This window comes from Physeter macrocephalus, chromosome 11, assembly GCF_002837175.3.
Source record: "Physeter macrocephalus isolate SW-GA chromosome 11, ASM283717v5, whole genome shotgun sequence".
In the NCBI taxonomy this organism is placed as follows: domain Eukaryota; kingdom Metazoa; phylum Chordata; class Mammalia; order Artiodactyla; family Physeteridae; genus Physeter; species Physeter macrocephalus.
The window spans coordinates 174,682,969-174,695,807 of NC_041224.1; the positions used below are offsets into that span (position 1 = coordinate 174,682,969).

Consider the following 12,839-nt stretch of genomic DNA (forward strand, 5'->3'; position numbering starts at 1 on the left):
CTCCATACTGTTCTCCATAGTGGCTGTATCAATTTACATTATTCCCACCAGCAGTGCAAGAGGGTTCCCTTTTCTCCACACCCTCTCCAGCATTTATTGTTTCTAGAGTTTTTGATGATGGCCAATCTGACCGGTGTGAGATGATATCTCATTGTCGTTTTGATTTGCATTTCTCTAATGATTAATGATGTTGAGCATTCTTTCATGTGTTTGTTGGCGATCTGTATATCTTCTTTGGAGAAATGTCTATTTAGTTCTTCTGCCCATTTTTGGATTGGGTTGTTTGTTTTTTTGTTATTGAGCTGCAAGAGTTGCTTATAAATTTTGGATATTAGTCCTTTGTCAGTTGCTTCGTTTGCAAATATTTTCTCCCATTCTGAGGGTTGTCTTTTGGTCTTGTTTATGGTATCCTTTGCTGTGCAAAAGCTTTTAAGTTTCATTAGGTCCCATTTGTTTTTTTTTGTTTTTATTTGCATTTCTCTAGGAGATGGGTCCAACAGGATCCTGCTGTGATTTATGCCATAGAGTGTTCTGCCTATGTTTTCCTCTAAGAGTTTGATAGTGTCTGGCCTTACATTTAGGTCTTTCACCCATTTTGAGTTTATTTTTGTGTGTGGTGTTAGGGAGTGTTCTAATTTCATACTTTTACATGTAGCTGTCCAGTTTTCCCAGCACCACTTATTGAAGAGGCTGTCTTTTCTCCACTGTATATCCTTCCCTCCTTTATCAAAGATAAGGTGACCATATGTGTGTGGGTTTATCTCTGGGCTTTCTATCCTGTTCCATTGATCTATATTTCTGTTTTTGTGCCAGTACCATACTGTCTTGATTACTGTAGCCTTGTAGTATAGTCTGAAGTCAGGGAGCCTGATTCCTCCACTGGTTTCTTGATGTCAAGAAAATAGCAGAACATTTTCATTTGAATCTTTTGAACTAAGATCATACATCCTTAAAAATTCAGTTTATGAAATAGAGTGTATTGGGCAGATGTGAATGAAGACTGGCTTACATTCACTTGGTGAGTATTTGTGTTCAAATTGTTTTGAATAGTAAATGATGGGGAATTGGTAAAAGTTGATTTTGCAACAAAGACAAGATGGTAATTACTGTGAAATAAAGGTTCCAAAATGCAGCTCCATAACTTACTCATATTAAAAATGGATAAATCACATTAATGAGTTTGAAGTTAACTTTTTTCCTTGAAGCTGTTGATTGATACTAAAGGGCCATAGGTAGTTGACGTAAAGCAGAGGACTTCTGAGTGCCAGGGAATTCTGTGTTCGTTGTTTTCCACCTATGTGTTTAGGAATTAGGTATTTTGTGGACATAGCCTTATTGGGGGGGAGGTCAGGCAGTCTGTTTTTAATAGGAACTCTAATGTAGCCTGGTTTATTTTGTAAGAAACTTGCTCAAGTGTGGCTTGAGAGCATTTAATTACCCACTAGTACATACATAGGGTTTGGTTTTCATTGAAATATGTATCTTTATAAATATTGGCCTCTTTAGTTTGCAGTGTTACAGCTTCAGAGTCTTGTGCTTTTAATTCTTAAGTTTGAAAGTTCTCCAGGGGACTTGATGGTGCTCGGTGCTGGTAATAGGGTATCAACCCTTTAAACTTTAGGTTATCATTGAACATTTATGTATTGATAGTATTCTGTAGTCTGTCAGCATTAAATTATTTTACATATACTTTACAGCACTGATATGAGATACGTCTGCTTACAAGTGATGAAAGTGAAATTCAGAAGAGGTTAGATGACTTGTCCAGGGCCATGCAACCATTAATTATTATTATGCATTTACATAGCTTTTTCCCTCAGAGGAGCTCAAGGCACTTAAAAATCTCCTAGTGATTTTAGGTATAAAATATTAAAGACAGTTAAACCATAACTAGCTACCCATTTGCCTCTCCCCATAAGTTGCCCTTGAAATACCTTAACTTTGCTAAAAAGTTTGACATTAATGGTACAGGTCATGGAACCTTCAGAGGAAAAGAAGCGTAAAGAAGTGTCATATTAATTCCAACATAGAAGAGAATACACATTAGTCTTTAGACCTTTGTTTATTGAATCTGTGGAAACGTCTCTCAGTTGTTAAGTGACTACAGGTTTGATCGTATTGGAAGTTTCGTGGTCTTTGTGACATGAATGATATTAGAGTCACGGAAGGCCATTGTTGCCAACTTTGGAAGATGGATTTACTGTATTCAGAAGTGCTGTTGGGAGACCTTTCCAGTCTGTGATTGCCATTATGATATGAAAATTCGATGAGAGTGAGTTCTCAGTCATGTAGTACGCCTGAAGATCGTGTGATCAGATGTAGTACTCCTGAAGATCATGTGATCAGATGTAGTACTCCTGAAGATCATGTGATCAGGTTCAACTTTTTTTCCAGCTCATTATCTCCTCAGTGGCTGTGTTTTCTCTAGGAGGATGGGTGACGGTAGGGCTGTAAAGCAGCTTGTTTCTAGATCCTCAGTAGGCCCAACTTCAGAAGGGACACACATTTGCTCCAGATAAGCAAGTAGACAAATATGCCTACTTTGTGAAAGCAGTGCTTTTGCTAAAAAGTGTGCTGCCCATGGAGCAAGCAGTCAATTCTACTTGCCACCTAGATGCAGTTTTTTCATTTGTTTATTTACTCTGACAGAGTATACAAATGCATCAGTATCATTTGCTAACTCATGAGTTAGCAATAATCTTTGGTGCACCATTTTCAGATAATTACAGCAAATTCTTCACGGCATGAGAGTGGGATAGCTTGAACTAGTGAAGGACATAGGTACTCCACATTTTGTTAGTCATGCTTTTTTTTTTTTGCTAAACCCCCAGACCTGCTAATAAATGATAAAATTACTCGAGTAATATGTTAATTATTAACTACCTTCAGAATAGATAATTAAAAGTGTGGACAGGAGAGATATCTAAATTTAAACAAAAAACAAAATCAGGGTTTAGCCATGCACTCATGCCTGTGTTACATTTACAGATGGATTGATATTTCACAGAGTGAAATCCCATGTGTGTGGGATTACATTGGTCACTTACTCAAAAAGACTCATTTACGGAACTCTGAAATGACTTCTTATAGGGCTTACATAAATGCAGACAGTTTTAGAAATTTAACTGGTGTGTGCTTAATGTTTTTATAAAAGCTAAAATTACTCTTTTGCTTTAACGATTTGTTAGTGTCTGTTTCTCTCCATGAGAATGAAGCCTGAAACAGTGCCCAGCACACAGTAGGTGCTTAGAAAATACATGATGGGATTCCTACCTCTGTTCCGATAGAATCAGGGTTACTGTGGAAGGAAATTGTAGTGTGCATTATTCTTATCGCAGCCTTTACCATGGAAACTTGTTTAAAATAATAAATCACTTCAGTGTATCGTAACAGTTTTTTAGACCATTCTTCAAATTCATCTCTCATTTAAGTCACTTACTCATTTCCTGACCCACTTCCCATCTTTTCATCTGTTCTCTTTTCAGTTGTGTCTGACCTTTTCCTGCTTTTTCTCAAAACATTTCTGTAATTACTTAATGTCCATTTAAACATTACACAGTTTTTGAGGGGCTTTTGGTAAAACACGTAGTCAGCTCTTTATTACTACAATAGTAGAGGACTAGTTGCTCAGCAGGTGCAGACCCCTAGATATTTGTGTATGTGTAAGGTACATAATAGCATGTGGGGAAAACCCCAGGCCTTGCCCTCCAGGAGTGTCCAGGGTAGGAGAGAAGGAAAGTAGAGTGTGGCCCTGGGCTTGCCAAGTACACATGTATGTATGTGTGCGCTAGCTCTCTAGGAAGGGATCCGTTACAACGAAAGCACCACGGCTGGAAACTGCCACTTCACACCGAAAAGTCCCGTGGGGGACAGCGTGGTTCTGTGGAAGGAAGTTCTAATAAGAACCAAGAGCCCTTAGCTCTTGTCTTCTCACCACCACTAGCTAGAAACACTGAGCAGCTTCTCCCAGCTTTCTTTTGTCCCCAGCCTCAGTTTTTTCTGTCTGGATAGGGAAGTTTAACTAAAATCCACTGGTTTTGTAAATATTGTGGAGTAGCACATGCGTTTCTTTACCTTCATAGAAGATATGTCCTTTTTCTTTTAGTTACCACTGAGTAACAAATATTCTATTTTTGGTTACTATTAAGAAATGTAATAGTAATTTTTAAAGGGTATACATTTGCATGATGATTTCAGTGGCCTTAATCAAATAAGACCAATAAGATTAACTGCGTATTGCAGTCTCATGTTTGTGTTTAGAGTTCTTTGTTCTTTGACACACACATGTGCGGTACCATTGAAACATTTTAGGCTGTACCTTCTAAGTTTCTGTAATGAACATTCATGACTTTTGTAGTAAGGGGGAAAAAACCAACAACAGTTCTTCAGTACTCATCTCCTTTGAAGCAAGCATGAATCTGATTGGCTTCTCTTAGATGCTGTTGAAAGCATTTAGAGGGTATCTTTGGATGTTTGAGTTGGGATGTGAAGAATTGTCTTTGGTTTTCGTCTCTGAAGACTTTTATTCTCTTTTCCATTAAAACAGCTGTAAGTCTATAACCAGCCTCCAGTCAGTGTTTAGATTGTTAGTAAATTATCGGTCCGGTGCATCTAGCTGATTTGTCTTCCTGTTTCTAAATTGGAAGTGAGAAGCTGCTAATTAACTAAGTTTTAGCCTAGCATATCTGAGCACTGCAAAAATACAATGTGTAATATATACACTAATGCCCTTTAAAATAAACGTAGTTTTTAAAGATATTTTAGCCATGCTGAGTTAAAAGAAAACTCTATCCTAACTTTATGAATTATTCTTGTGTGTCATGCAATATTTTGATTTCATTTATAAATGTAAATAAAGGCACCTGTGAGACCTGGTATGGCATATGACAAAATCAGAGATTAAGGCACTTTGTGAAGCCATTTTCTGTTTAAAGAGAACCAAACTATGCACTATTTGAAGCCTAAAAAAGTTGTCAGATAACAAAATGAAGCATTTGGTGATATCAGTAGAAAGAAGCTGGCAGCAAATTGTGTGGAATTTTACTCATCGCCTTATGCAACGAATAACAGACTTAGATGTTCTTTAACTTGAAGGTTGTTGTTAATTGGTCGTAGTCTTTTGGTCCTTTCTATCCAAACTATTGATATATACATTGTCAGAAAAGTTGGGCAAGAGATACCCAACTGAAGTGTGGATTAATGAAATTCAGTGCTTTCCCCAGTACATACTGCTGAAATACAGGTGTTTCTTTTGTTCGTTGAATGCTGTCTGATTTTCATTCCTATGTAATTTACCTGCATGGAGATTAAGAAAGCTCCTTTTTATTAAATAAGCTTGAAAACAAGATGAATGCACTAGGTTCTTAGGTAGAACATATTGGATAGCTCCCTTTATAATGAGCATTTAAAAATCTGCCCCCCTAAAACTGGAAAATGCATTCTCTCCTGTATGGAAAGCAATATAGTACTGAAATATTCCTCCTTAATTTTGGTCCGAACGAACAAAAGTGTCTGTGTTTATTCCTGCCTAATGCATCACACATCTGCTGACATGCTGACCTTGGAGTCTTGGCTGGCGTTAATCAGGCCTGTGCACCGGCAGGAAAGATGTACCTGATGCACTCCATCAGTGCAGTTTGCACATGGAAGTTCTCACAGGGGAGCTGCCCTGTGCCAGCTGAGGGTTACCTGCCCACTGCAGTTATTGTATGTAATTATCGAACCAATCTGTTCAGCCCAGCAGGGTTTAGATAGTAATCATGAAGCAACACTTTGGAAAAGAAAGATGTAAGGCACTCTCCCCTTCTCTCATCAGTTACATGAAGTTGCAGCCACTCTTCCAGCTATTTTTGAGAAGTAATACCTCCATGTACAAATCTGCTAAATGAATGCCTTTGAAAGTTTCTTAAGGTTTAGTCAAGATGTTATGTTTATATATGTGAAGCATTTTCTTCAGGATCATGATGGGAATCTCTGAGGTTTAATCTTTCCACAGCCACCGTAAGAATATTTTGAAACAGTGGGATTAACTGTAATACATAGATAATAACAGTTCTGACCATTTGGAGGTTTTAACATAACGCAGCTTGAGTAGAGTTGTGCTTTCCCATGTAGTTCTCTTTGGAACAGAACCCATGGTTGCCATTAGGCAAAAGAACAATGTCCTGTCAGCAGACATTATACCCTTTTATAGCTGTATACAAAATGGCCCGAAGTGAGGAAAATTCTTAGGCAAAGTTTAACTTAATATTGTTAGGAAAATACAAATGAGGACGTTCTAATGTGTCGTGAATCTGTGAAATTTGGGAAGTATCAGATGATTTCCTAAATGCTACAGACTTATTTTAGGCAACCTAGAGAAGTAATGAATTCTGATGTAGATTTTAACACATTTAAATTTGAGATTACATGGGATAAAGTTGTATGAAAAGTGCAGTTTTCAATTCCTTACTAATGTCCTTCTATAGTTATACCTACGTATAGAGATGTTAAGTATTTTAAAACTTTACACAGGACTGAGCTAGTTAGGAAATGTTGTAGTGATAGAAAGTAAGAAAAGGAAATTGTATGAACATTTGGAAAGAATGGATGGTGACAGAACGTAGGCATTAACTCCTAAGTAACACTCAACTGGAAAAATATGTAGAAAATAGGAAAGGCCTGAGAGAGTGGTGGAAAATCCAACCTGTTTTTGAGATTTTAGGAGAGCTTTGTACTTTTAAGACTCTTCTTTTACAGTAAGGTTTATGGCCCTCTTAAACTTTAAATTATAAAACATTTATTGGAAGTTTGCCATTATTGATCCACAGAATTTCCCCATCAGTTTAGAGGGAATAACCACTGATGCAGTACCTGGGCCAGGCACATATTTTCCTATTTATCAAGTACATTTACCCCACCCCACACGTGCAGCGTACAATGGGGGAAATAAGTATCATTGGCCTGAGCAAGTATCAGCTTTCAAAGAGAGTTTCTGTATGATCAGTCCTGATGGTTAAAACGTGGCTTTCAATAATAAGTTATGTGAGGCATAAAAAGTTAGAGGTGGATATAAGAAATATACCCACTTCCAGACTAACTGTATAGTTGAAGGTTCCCTTAATCCCCTTTTCTTTCACTCCCCGCCCCTTTCCTTAGGTGACCCCCACCATGAAGTTGTGTGTATTCTTCCTGTATGTTTTGACACACCCACACCTGTATAGATTCATATATATATATGCTAATATCTGATAAGTTTGTATATTTTCTTAATTGACCATCATGCCACATCTTTCTTTCTTTTTCTTTCTTTTTTTTTTTTTCATTTTTATATGTAAGAAGAGAAAGAAAGAAATAGAGCGGAGCACACAACCTGGTGTTGAAGATATGGAATGCTCAGATACACAGACAGAAGAGGCCACACAAACCCGTAAGCTCAACAGTCTTGCCTATTAGCTCTTTTCTTATATATAATAAACACAAATTTCATTTCCTCCCACTGAATAAGGGGTTAACTATTTGGGTCATAACATTCTCATTTTATGATTTAAAAAATGTAGGAGAAGATCTTATATTTATACAGTATGTATCACAATGTCCTTTGTTCACATTGTGTTATTTACTATAATCATGTTTACAATAATCATGAAGTTGAGACCAGGAGTTTCTCTCATTCTGCAGATCTGGAGCCCAAAACGCAGAGCATTTAAATGACAGAACTGTTGTGAAAGGGTTAGATGCAGAGACCAGAACTCTTACCGCTCAGGCTACTGTCTCTCCGGTTCCCCACACGTACCAGCGAACTCTGGGCGTGAGAGGGAATGTCAGGGGTCAGGTGGTTAGTACCTGGCTTACCGCAGGGTCCGCCAGCTCTTCTTTTCTCTCAGCAAGTTGGGATGCAAGGAGTAAAAGCCTCGAATCATCACTTCCCAAAGGTCTGGAAGCAAAAAGCAAGGTATAAAGTCATTTCTTCAGTGGTTCATGTACTGGTGCCGAAGGCACTTCTAGTATGGAGTAGTTCCAGAAGTGACGTTAGCAAAGGCAGCATCTGCAAAGGGCAAGACTAGGTTGGACTTTGGTCTGGTTAATAAATGGCCAGTCTGTGGTGTGTAGGCACACCTGTGGGGCTCAGAAGATGGGAAGATGTGTTCCAGGTTTCATGAGAGATGGTTTACTTGCCTCAGTGAGGAGAGATTCAGAGCTGGCTACAGTACCACTTCCGCCCGCCGCCAGATATCTCTTCTATCTGTCTGCCTTTTGTTTATTTATCAGTTTATTGGTCCTGAAATATTTCTGATTTCTAATCGAAAAGGCTTATTTTTGGTAAAAATTTCATCAAAGTGCAAGTGCCCAGCAGAGTTAGGCCAGTGATGTATTTTTACCTTCCCTTTGACAGTGGTAGCCGTGCATGTTTGCGGAAGGCAAAAATTGACTTTCAAAGAGAATCATCTTCACCCTGATCTTATTAACATTTTCTTCATTATATATTATGGATAGTACGTCCTTAGGTTTATCTGCACGTACCCAAGGGAATCCTTGGGATAGCTGAAGAGCGAGTGTATAACATCACTCTGGAAGCTAAAGGTTTTGAAATAGTCCCTCTTCCTTTTCTGCTGCCGTCTTCCATTCCCTCCTGTTTTTGTTTTTTTTCCCCTTCCTCCCCTGTCTGGTTCATTCTGTCATTAGGAGGTGAGGGGTCCCGAGGGGCAGTACCTCAAAGCATGTCTCAGCCAGAGGCGGCGGCGGCGGCGGCTCTGACAGTGAGTGGGAGCAGAGTTAAGGAGCGTTTATGGAGACAGAGTAATGTTCCTGCTTAGACTCCCTTACATCTCAGCCCGGGAGACTGCAGTTAGGGGAGGGCCTCCATGGTTCCAGTGAGCTTGACACCCATTTAGGCCAAAGCCAGCTCCCAGCTGTGCACGGGGACGACTCATGCGTCTCTTCGTGCCTGGAGGTCATTTGTTATCTGCACTTTGCTTAGTGAGCATCAGAGGTATTTGTTTTGATACATACGTGATTTTAAATTTGACTAATTACGAAAAATGTTTCTTATACCTAAAATTTTACTTTAAGGTCCTTATACTGATGGTTTTTACTGTGAGAAAATATACTAGTATTTTTGTTTTATTTATTAATGACAAAAGAAGAGAGTAGACCCCATGACTAATTTAAGGAGAATAATCCAGGTTTCTTTTTGATATTAAAAAATGAAGATAAAAATAATCAAATTCTCTTTTATTCATATAAACTCTACATTGCTTTAATTAAATACTGTTATTTTCCAATTGTAATTCTTTTTCCCCCCTAACATATAAGGCTAAGTTAAGGTATTTTACTATGTAAATATTCATAAATGAGAGAACTATTACCTGAGATAGTAAAATGTTATTGCTTCTAGCAAAGAAAACTAAAGCAATCCAAGGGGTCATGAAACTGTATGTATTTGTATTCACCAATTTAAAGTAACCTGAATGAGAAGGTACATTATTACATTTGAAGTTTTTTAAAGAAATATATAATTCAGTGAATTCTGTGTTTTAGAGCTTTAAGATTTTGCGTCAGAAACATGTATCAAGAATGGTCATCTCTAACAGCTGCTTTAGAAATGTCAGTTTCTTCATTAACAATTTTACTTTCAAACACGACTCATGGTTTACATATGGTAAGAGATTTTTCTCACTGTGTGATCTCTCAGAGTGCTGTGCCTAGCAAAATGGGAGCAACTTTCCTTTAATATCTATTTAGACCATTTAAAAAACGTGTATAGTTTTCTTGATACACCTAAACTCATTTTGACTAGCTGGGGGTCTGTTGTGTAAGAACACATTCGGAAAGCTTTCAAAATGTGTCTTGTGTAGGTCTTCTCAAAGAAAGAGAGGGGTGACAGGGTCGTTTTCAAGAAAAACAGAGGCCTCTAATCCTTGTAGTTTTATGCAAGGCATGATTTTTTACCAATTGAGAAAATTTGGTAATTTGCTGCAAGTAATTTTTTCCCCACAAAATGATAAACCTTTAAAAACCACACATATTCTGGCATTTCAAAACCATGCCAATATTTCAGAACTGTACTAAAAATTAGTTAATACAGCCATGATATTTATGGCCAGTATACTTTGTCCCTACCGTTCATACAACAGACAGAACTCAACAGCCTACTCTTGGTGGTGTTTTTGAAGTACCTTGGATTTTGGACCATTCTTGAGGATTCTTTGAGGAAAGCATGACTTAGGTTTACCCCTTGAATAGTTACGGTCTAGTCAAGAAAGAGATATTTTTAAGGCACCCTACAAAGAAACTTCCCACTTGTTTTTTTCCTTCTGCATTATAAAATCACAGAAGAGTATCCCAACCTTGTATATTTTATTTTTCAAATATTAAGTTTTACCCATTAGTCTTATGATTGGGCCTTTTACCACTAGTAAAGTATTATGAGAATGAGTATATATGGGACGGGAGGAGAAATAGATTTTTTTCTGTAACAGTCAGAATTGATTATTAGGAAAAATACTGAACTGATAAAGTCCCTGAGTTGCATAATATGATTATCTAATTTGCAGGTGGTGATGGCATTCTTAGTTGCAGTGAGAAACTTTAAATCTAGATTGAATGGGGATAAGCAGCAATGGAATTTAATCTAAGAGTAAAATGTCAAATTAGGACATTAATGAGAATATAGCGATAATCGTTGACTTTAGTGTCCTTTTTAATGTGACTATAGATTCATATTGTATCGAAAGGGAGATGTGCCGTAGTATTGATTATGGACCTTGATTTTGCGATATCCTGTTATTCCAATTTCATACAATCACAGCATTCTCAGTTTTCTGTGGAAAATTAATTTCAAAATTGTTGAAGTAAAAACCTAAAAATCTACCATGGGATATTTTTTAAAGAAGGCTATATCACAAAAATGGAAGAAAAAACTCAAAAGTTTAAACCCACCATAGTATAGGCCATGCACTATGAGTGGCAGAGAAAAAAAGATATTCATGTAACTTTGAAGTTTGCATGAATTGAAATGTATGGCAATTGAATAAAAACTAGAACTTGGAAAAATAACAAACAAACTGATCTTCCAATTAAGTACCTAAGTAAACCTGTAGTCAGAAGGCCTTTAGAAACTGTTTATGATTAGACATGTGTGGTAGATGTTTTGTCCTAGATTCAAAGAATGTTTTGCATGTTTCAGAAGAGAAGTACTGATGTCTTTGCTGTTCAGTGTGTTTATTGATTGATCGTGGGCCCCACGCTGCCCTCACCCTGGTACCGTCGCTCTCTCCTGGCGGAGGGAAGCCCGAGGCCGTGGAAGGCGTGGCCCTCTTGCCGGCACAGGCAGTTGTGATCGGGCCTAAGCTTGTCCTTCTGACTCTGCAGTGCTCACGGTGGAGGTGGCCTGGGGTGGGGTGGGAGACAAAGTCTCCTTGGGGAGGCGGATCCACGTGCCCCCGGTAGAGAAGCACTGCGTTCTTCCAGCGCAGGAATGGTTGGAGAGGAACCGTCATAAGGCACTTAGGCCAGTATCAGATGTGATACTTTTCTAGAAGGCGACTCAGTTGGGATCTGTTTAATTCCTAGTGGACAAGACTTTGCATTTTGGATTAGCCCAGTGCTCTCCTGCCTAAAGAGTAGAGGGATCAGGCTTTAAAAAGCAACACATTTAGAAAAAATGCCTTGCTTTTCATAATATGCATAACCTCAGTGCTTCCCCCCAAGGAATACCTATCTTTTTTGGTTTTAACTTATTATTTTATATTGGAGTGTAATTGATTAACAACGTTGTGTTAGTTTCAGGTGTACAGAAAAGTGATCTGTATATATACATATACAGATATCTATTCTTTTTCAAATATTTTTCCCATAATATTGAGCAGACTTCCCAGTGCTATACAGTAGGTCCTTGTTGCTTATGGAATACCTGTCTTGTTGCTATAGTTTACATTAGGAGTTAATGTTTTTAATTGTACAATAAAAATTTGGGGGAGAAATAGTTCTGGACCAGTGTAAATGGGGTCTGTTTTTACCAGTGGATGCATTCTGTATAACTTCAAACTAGAAGGTCGGCTTTGTTAGCATAGTTTTTTGACACACTACAAAATTAACACAATTTCCCGGGATTTTTAGGGTATTAACAGTTATAGCTTTGTGTATCAGTTTCGTCTCCACAAATCATAATGGTCAATTAGATTTTTAAATATTAATAACCATATATGGAAATACTTATATTTCTGTTCTGTTGCTTTTGTAAGTTAATGACTAGTGATTTAAATCTCTGTTTTCTCTTCAAGGTTCGAAAACCAGGAAGAGAGTCCAGAAGTAAATCAAATACTGTGAACCAGTTTTTCTTTTCTTCCTTTCATTTGACTTTTTCTTCTTTTTCTGTATTAAGTGTTTTATTTTCATGTGAGTCTTGTGGAGTGGGGGAAACAATGAAGTACCTATGTCTTTGAAAAGCAGACTTTTTTTTATTAAATACTTTGTAGAATTTACTAAAGCCTAATTTATAAAATTTCACAATATTAAGGTTATATCCTTTAAGCTGTCCCATGCTGTGTGTTTGAGGTTCTGGGGTACATATAAGAAATGTTACTATGACATGCACTTTTCTAATCGTCGTATATTTCCTAGAGTGTATAAAATGTTTGGCAAAATCCTTCCTTTTAAGGAAATACACAACTTAAAATAAAGGTCTCTTTTTGCTTGATACAAATACACAATTTGTTGTGGGCATAAGATTTGTTTTGTATTGATTTTGGTCAGTTCCACAAGCATTTATTAAGCGCCTGCTCTAGGAAGTGAGAGGTACAAAGAAGAGAAAAGATTATGAAAGAAAAAATGGAGTAGTAAGTATATCTGTGAGAGAT

The 12,839-nt window shown here is 37.5% G+C and overlaps 1 protein-coding gene across 4 annotated transcripts in view; it reads left to right on the plus strand.

The window, feature by feature from the left end:
- VRK1 (VRK serine/threonine kinase 1) overlaps nt 1-12,464 on the plus strand; it is a 78,273-nt gene extending 65,809 nt beyond the window's left edge. The window contains exons 12-13 of one of the 4 annotated variants that reach the window (XM_024131066.1): nt 7,318-7,408; nt 12,264-12,464. In XM_024131066.1, coding sequence (XP_023986834.1) covers nt 7,318-7,408; nt 12,264-12,295 — 123 coding nt within the window. In that variant the 3' untranslated portion in view covers nt 12,296-12,464. Of the gene's footprint in view, nt 1-7,317; nt 7,409-8,664; nt 9,419-9,519; nt 9,543-12,263 lie in introns of those variants that run through there. The other 3 variants (XM_024131067.3, XM_024131068.2, XM_055088706.1) reach the window with 3 other exon arrangements.
- The last annotated feature ends 375 nt before the right edge of the window (nt 12,465-12,839 follow it).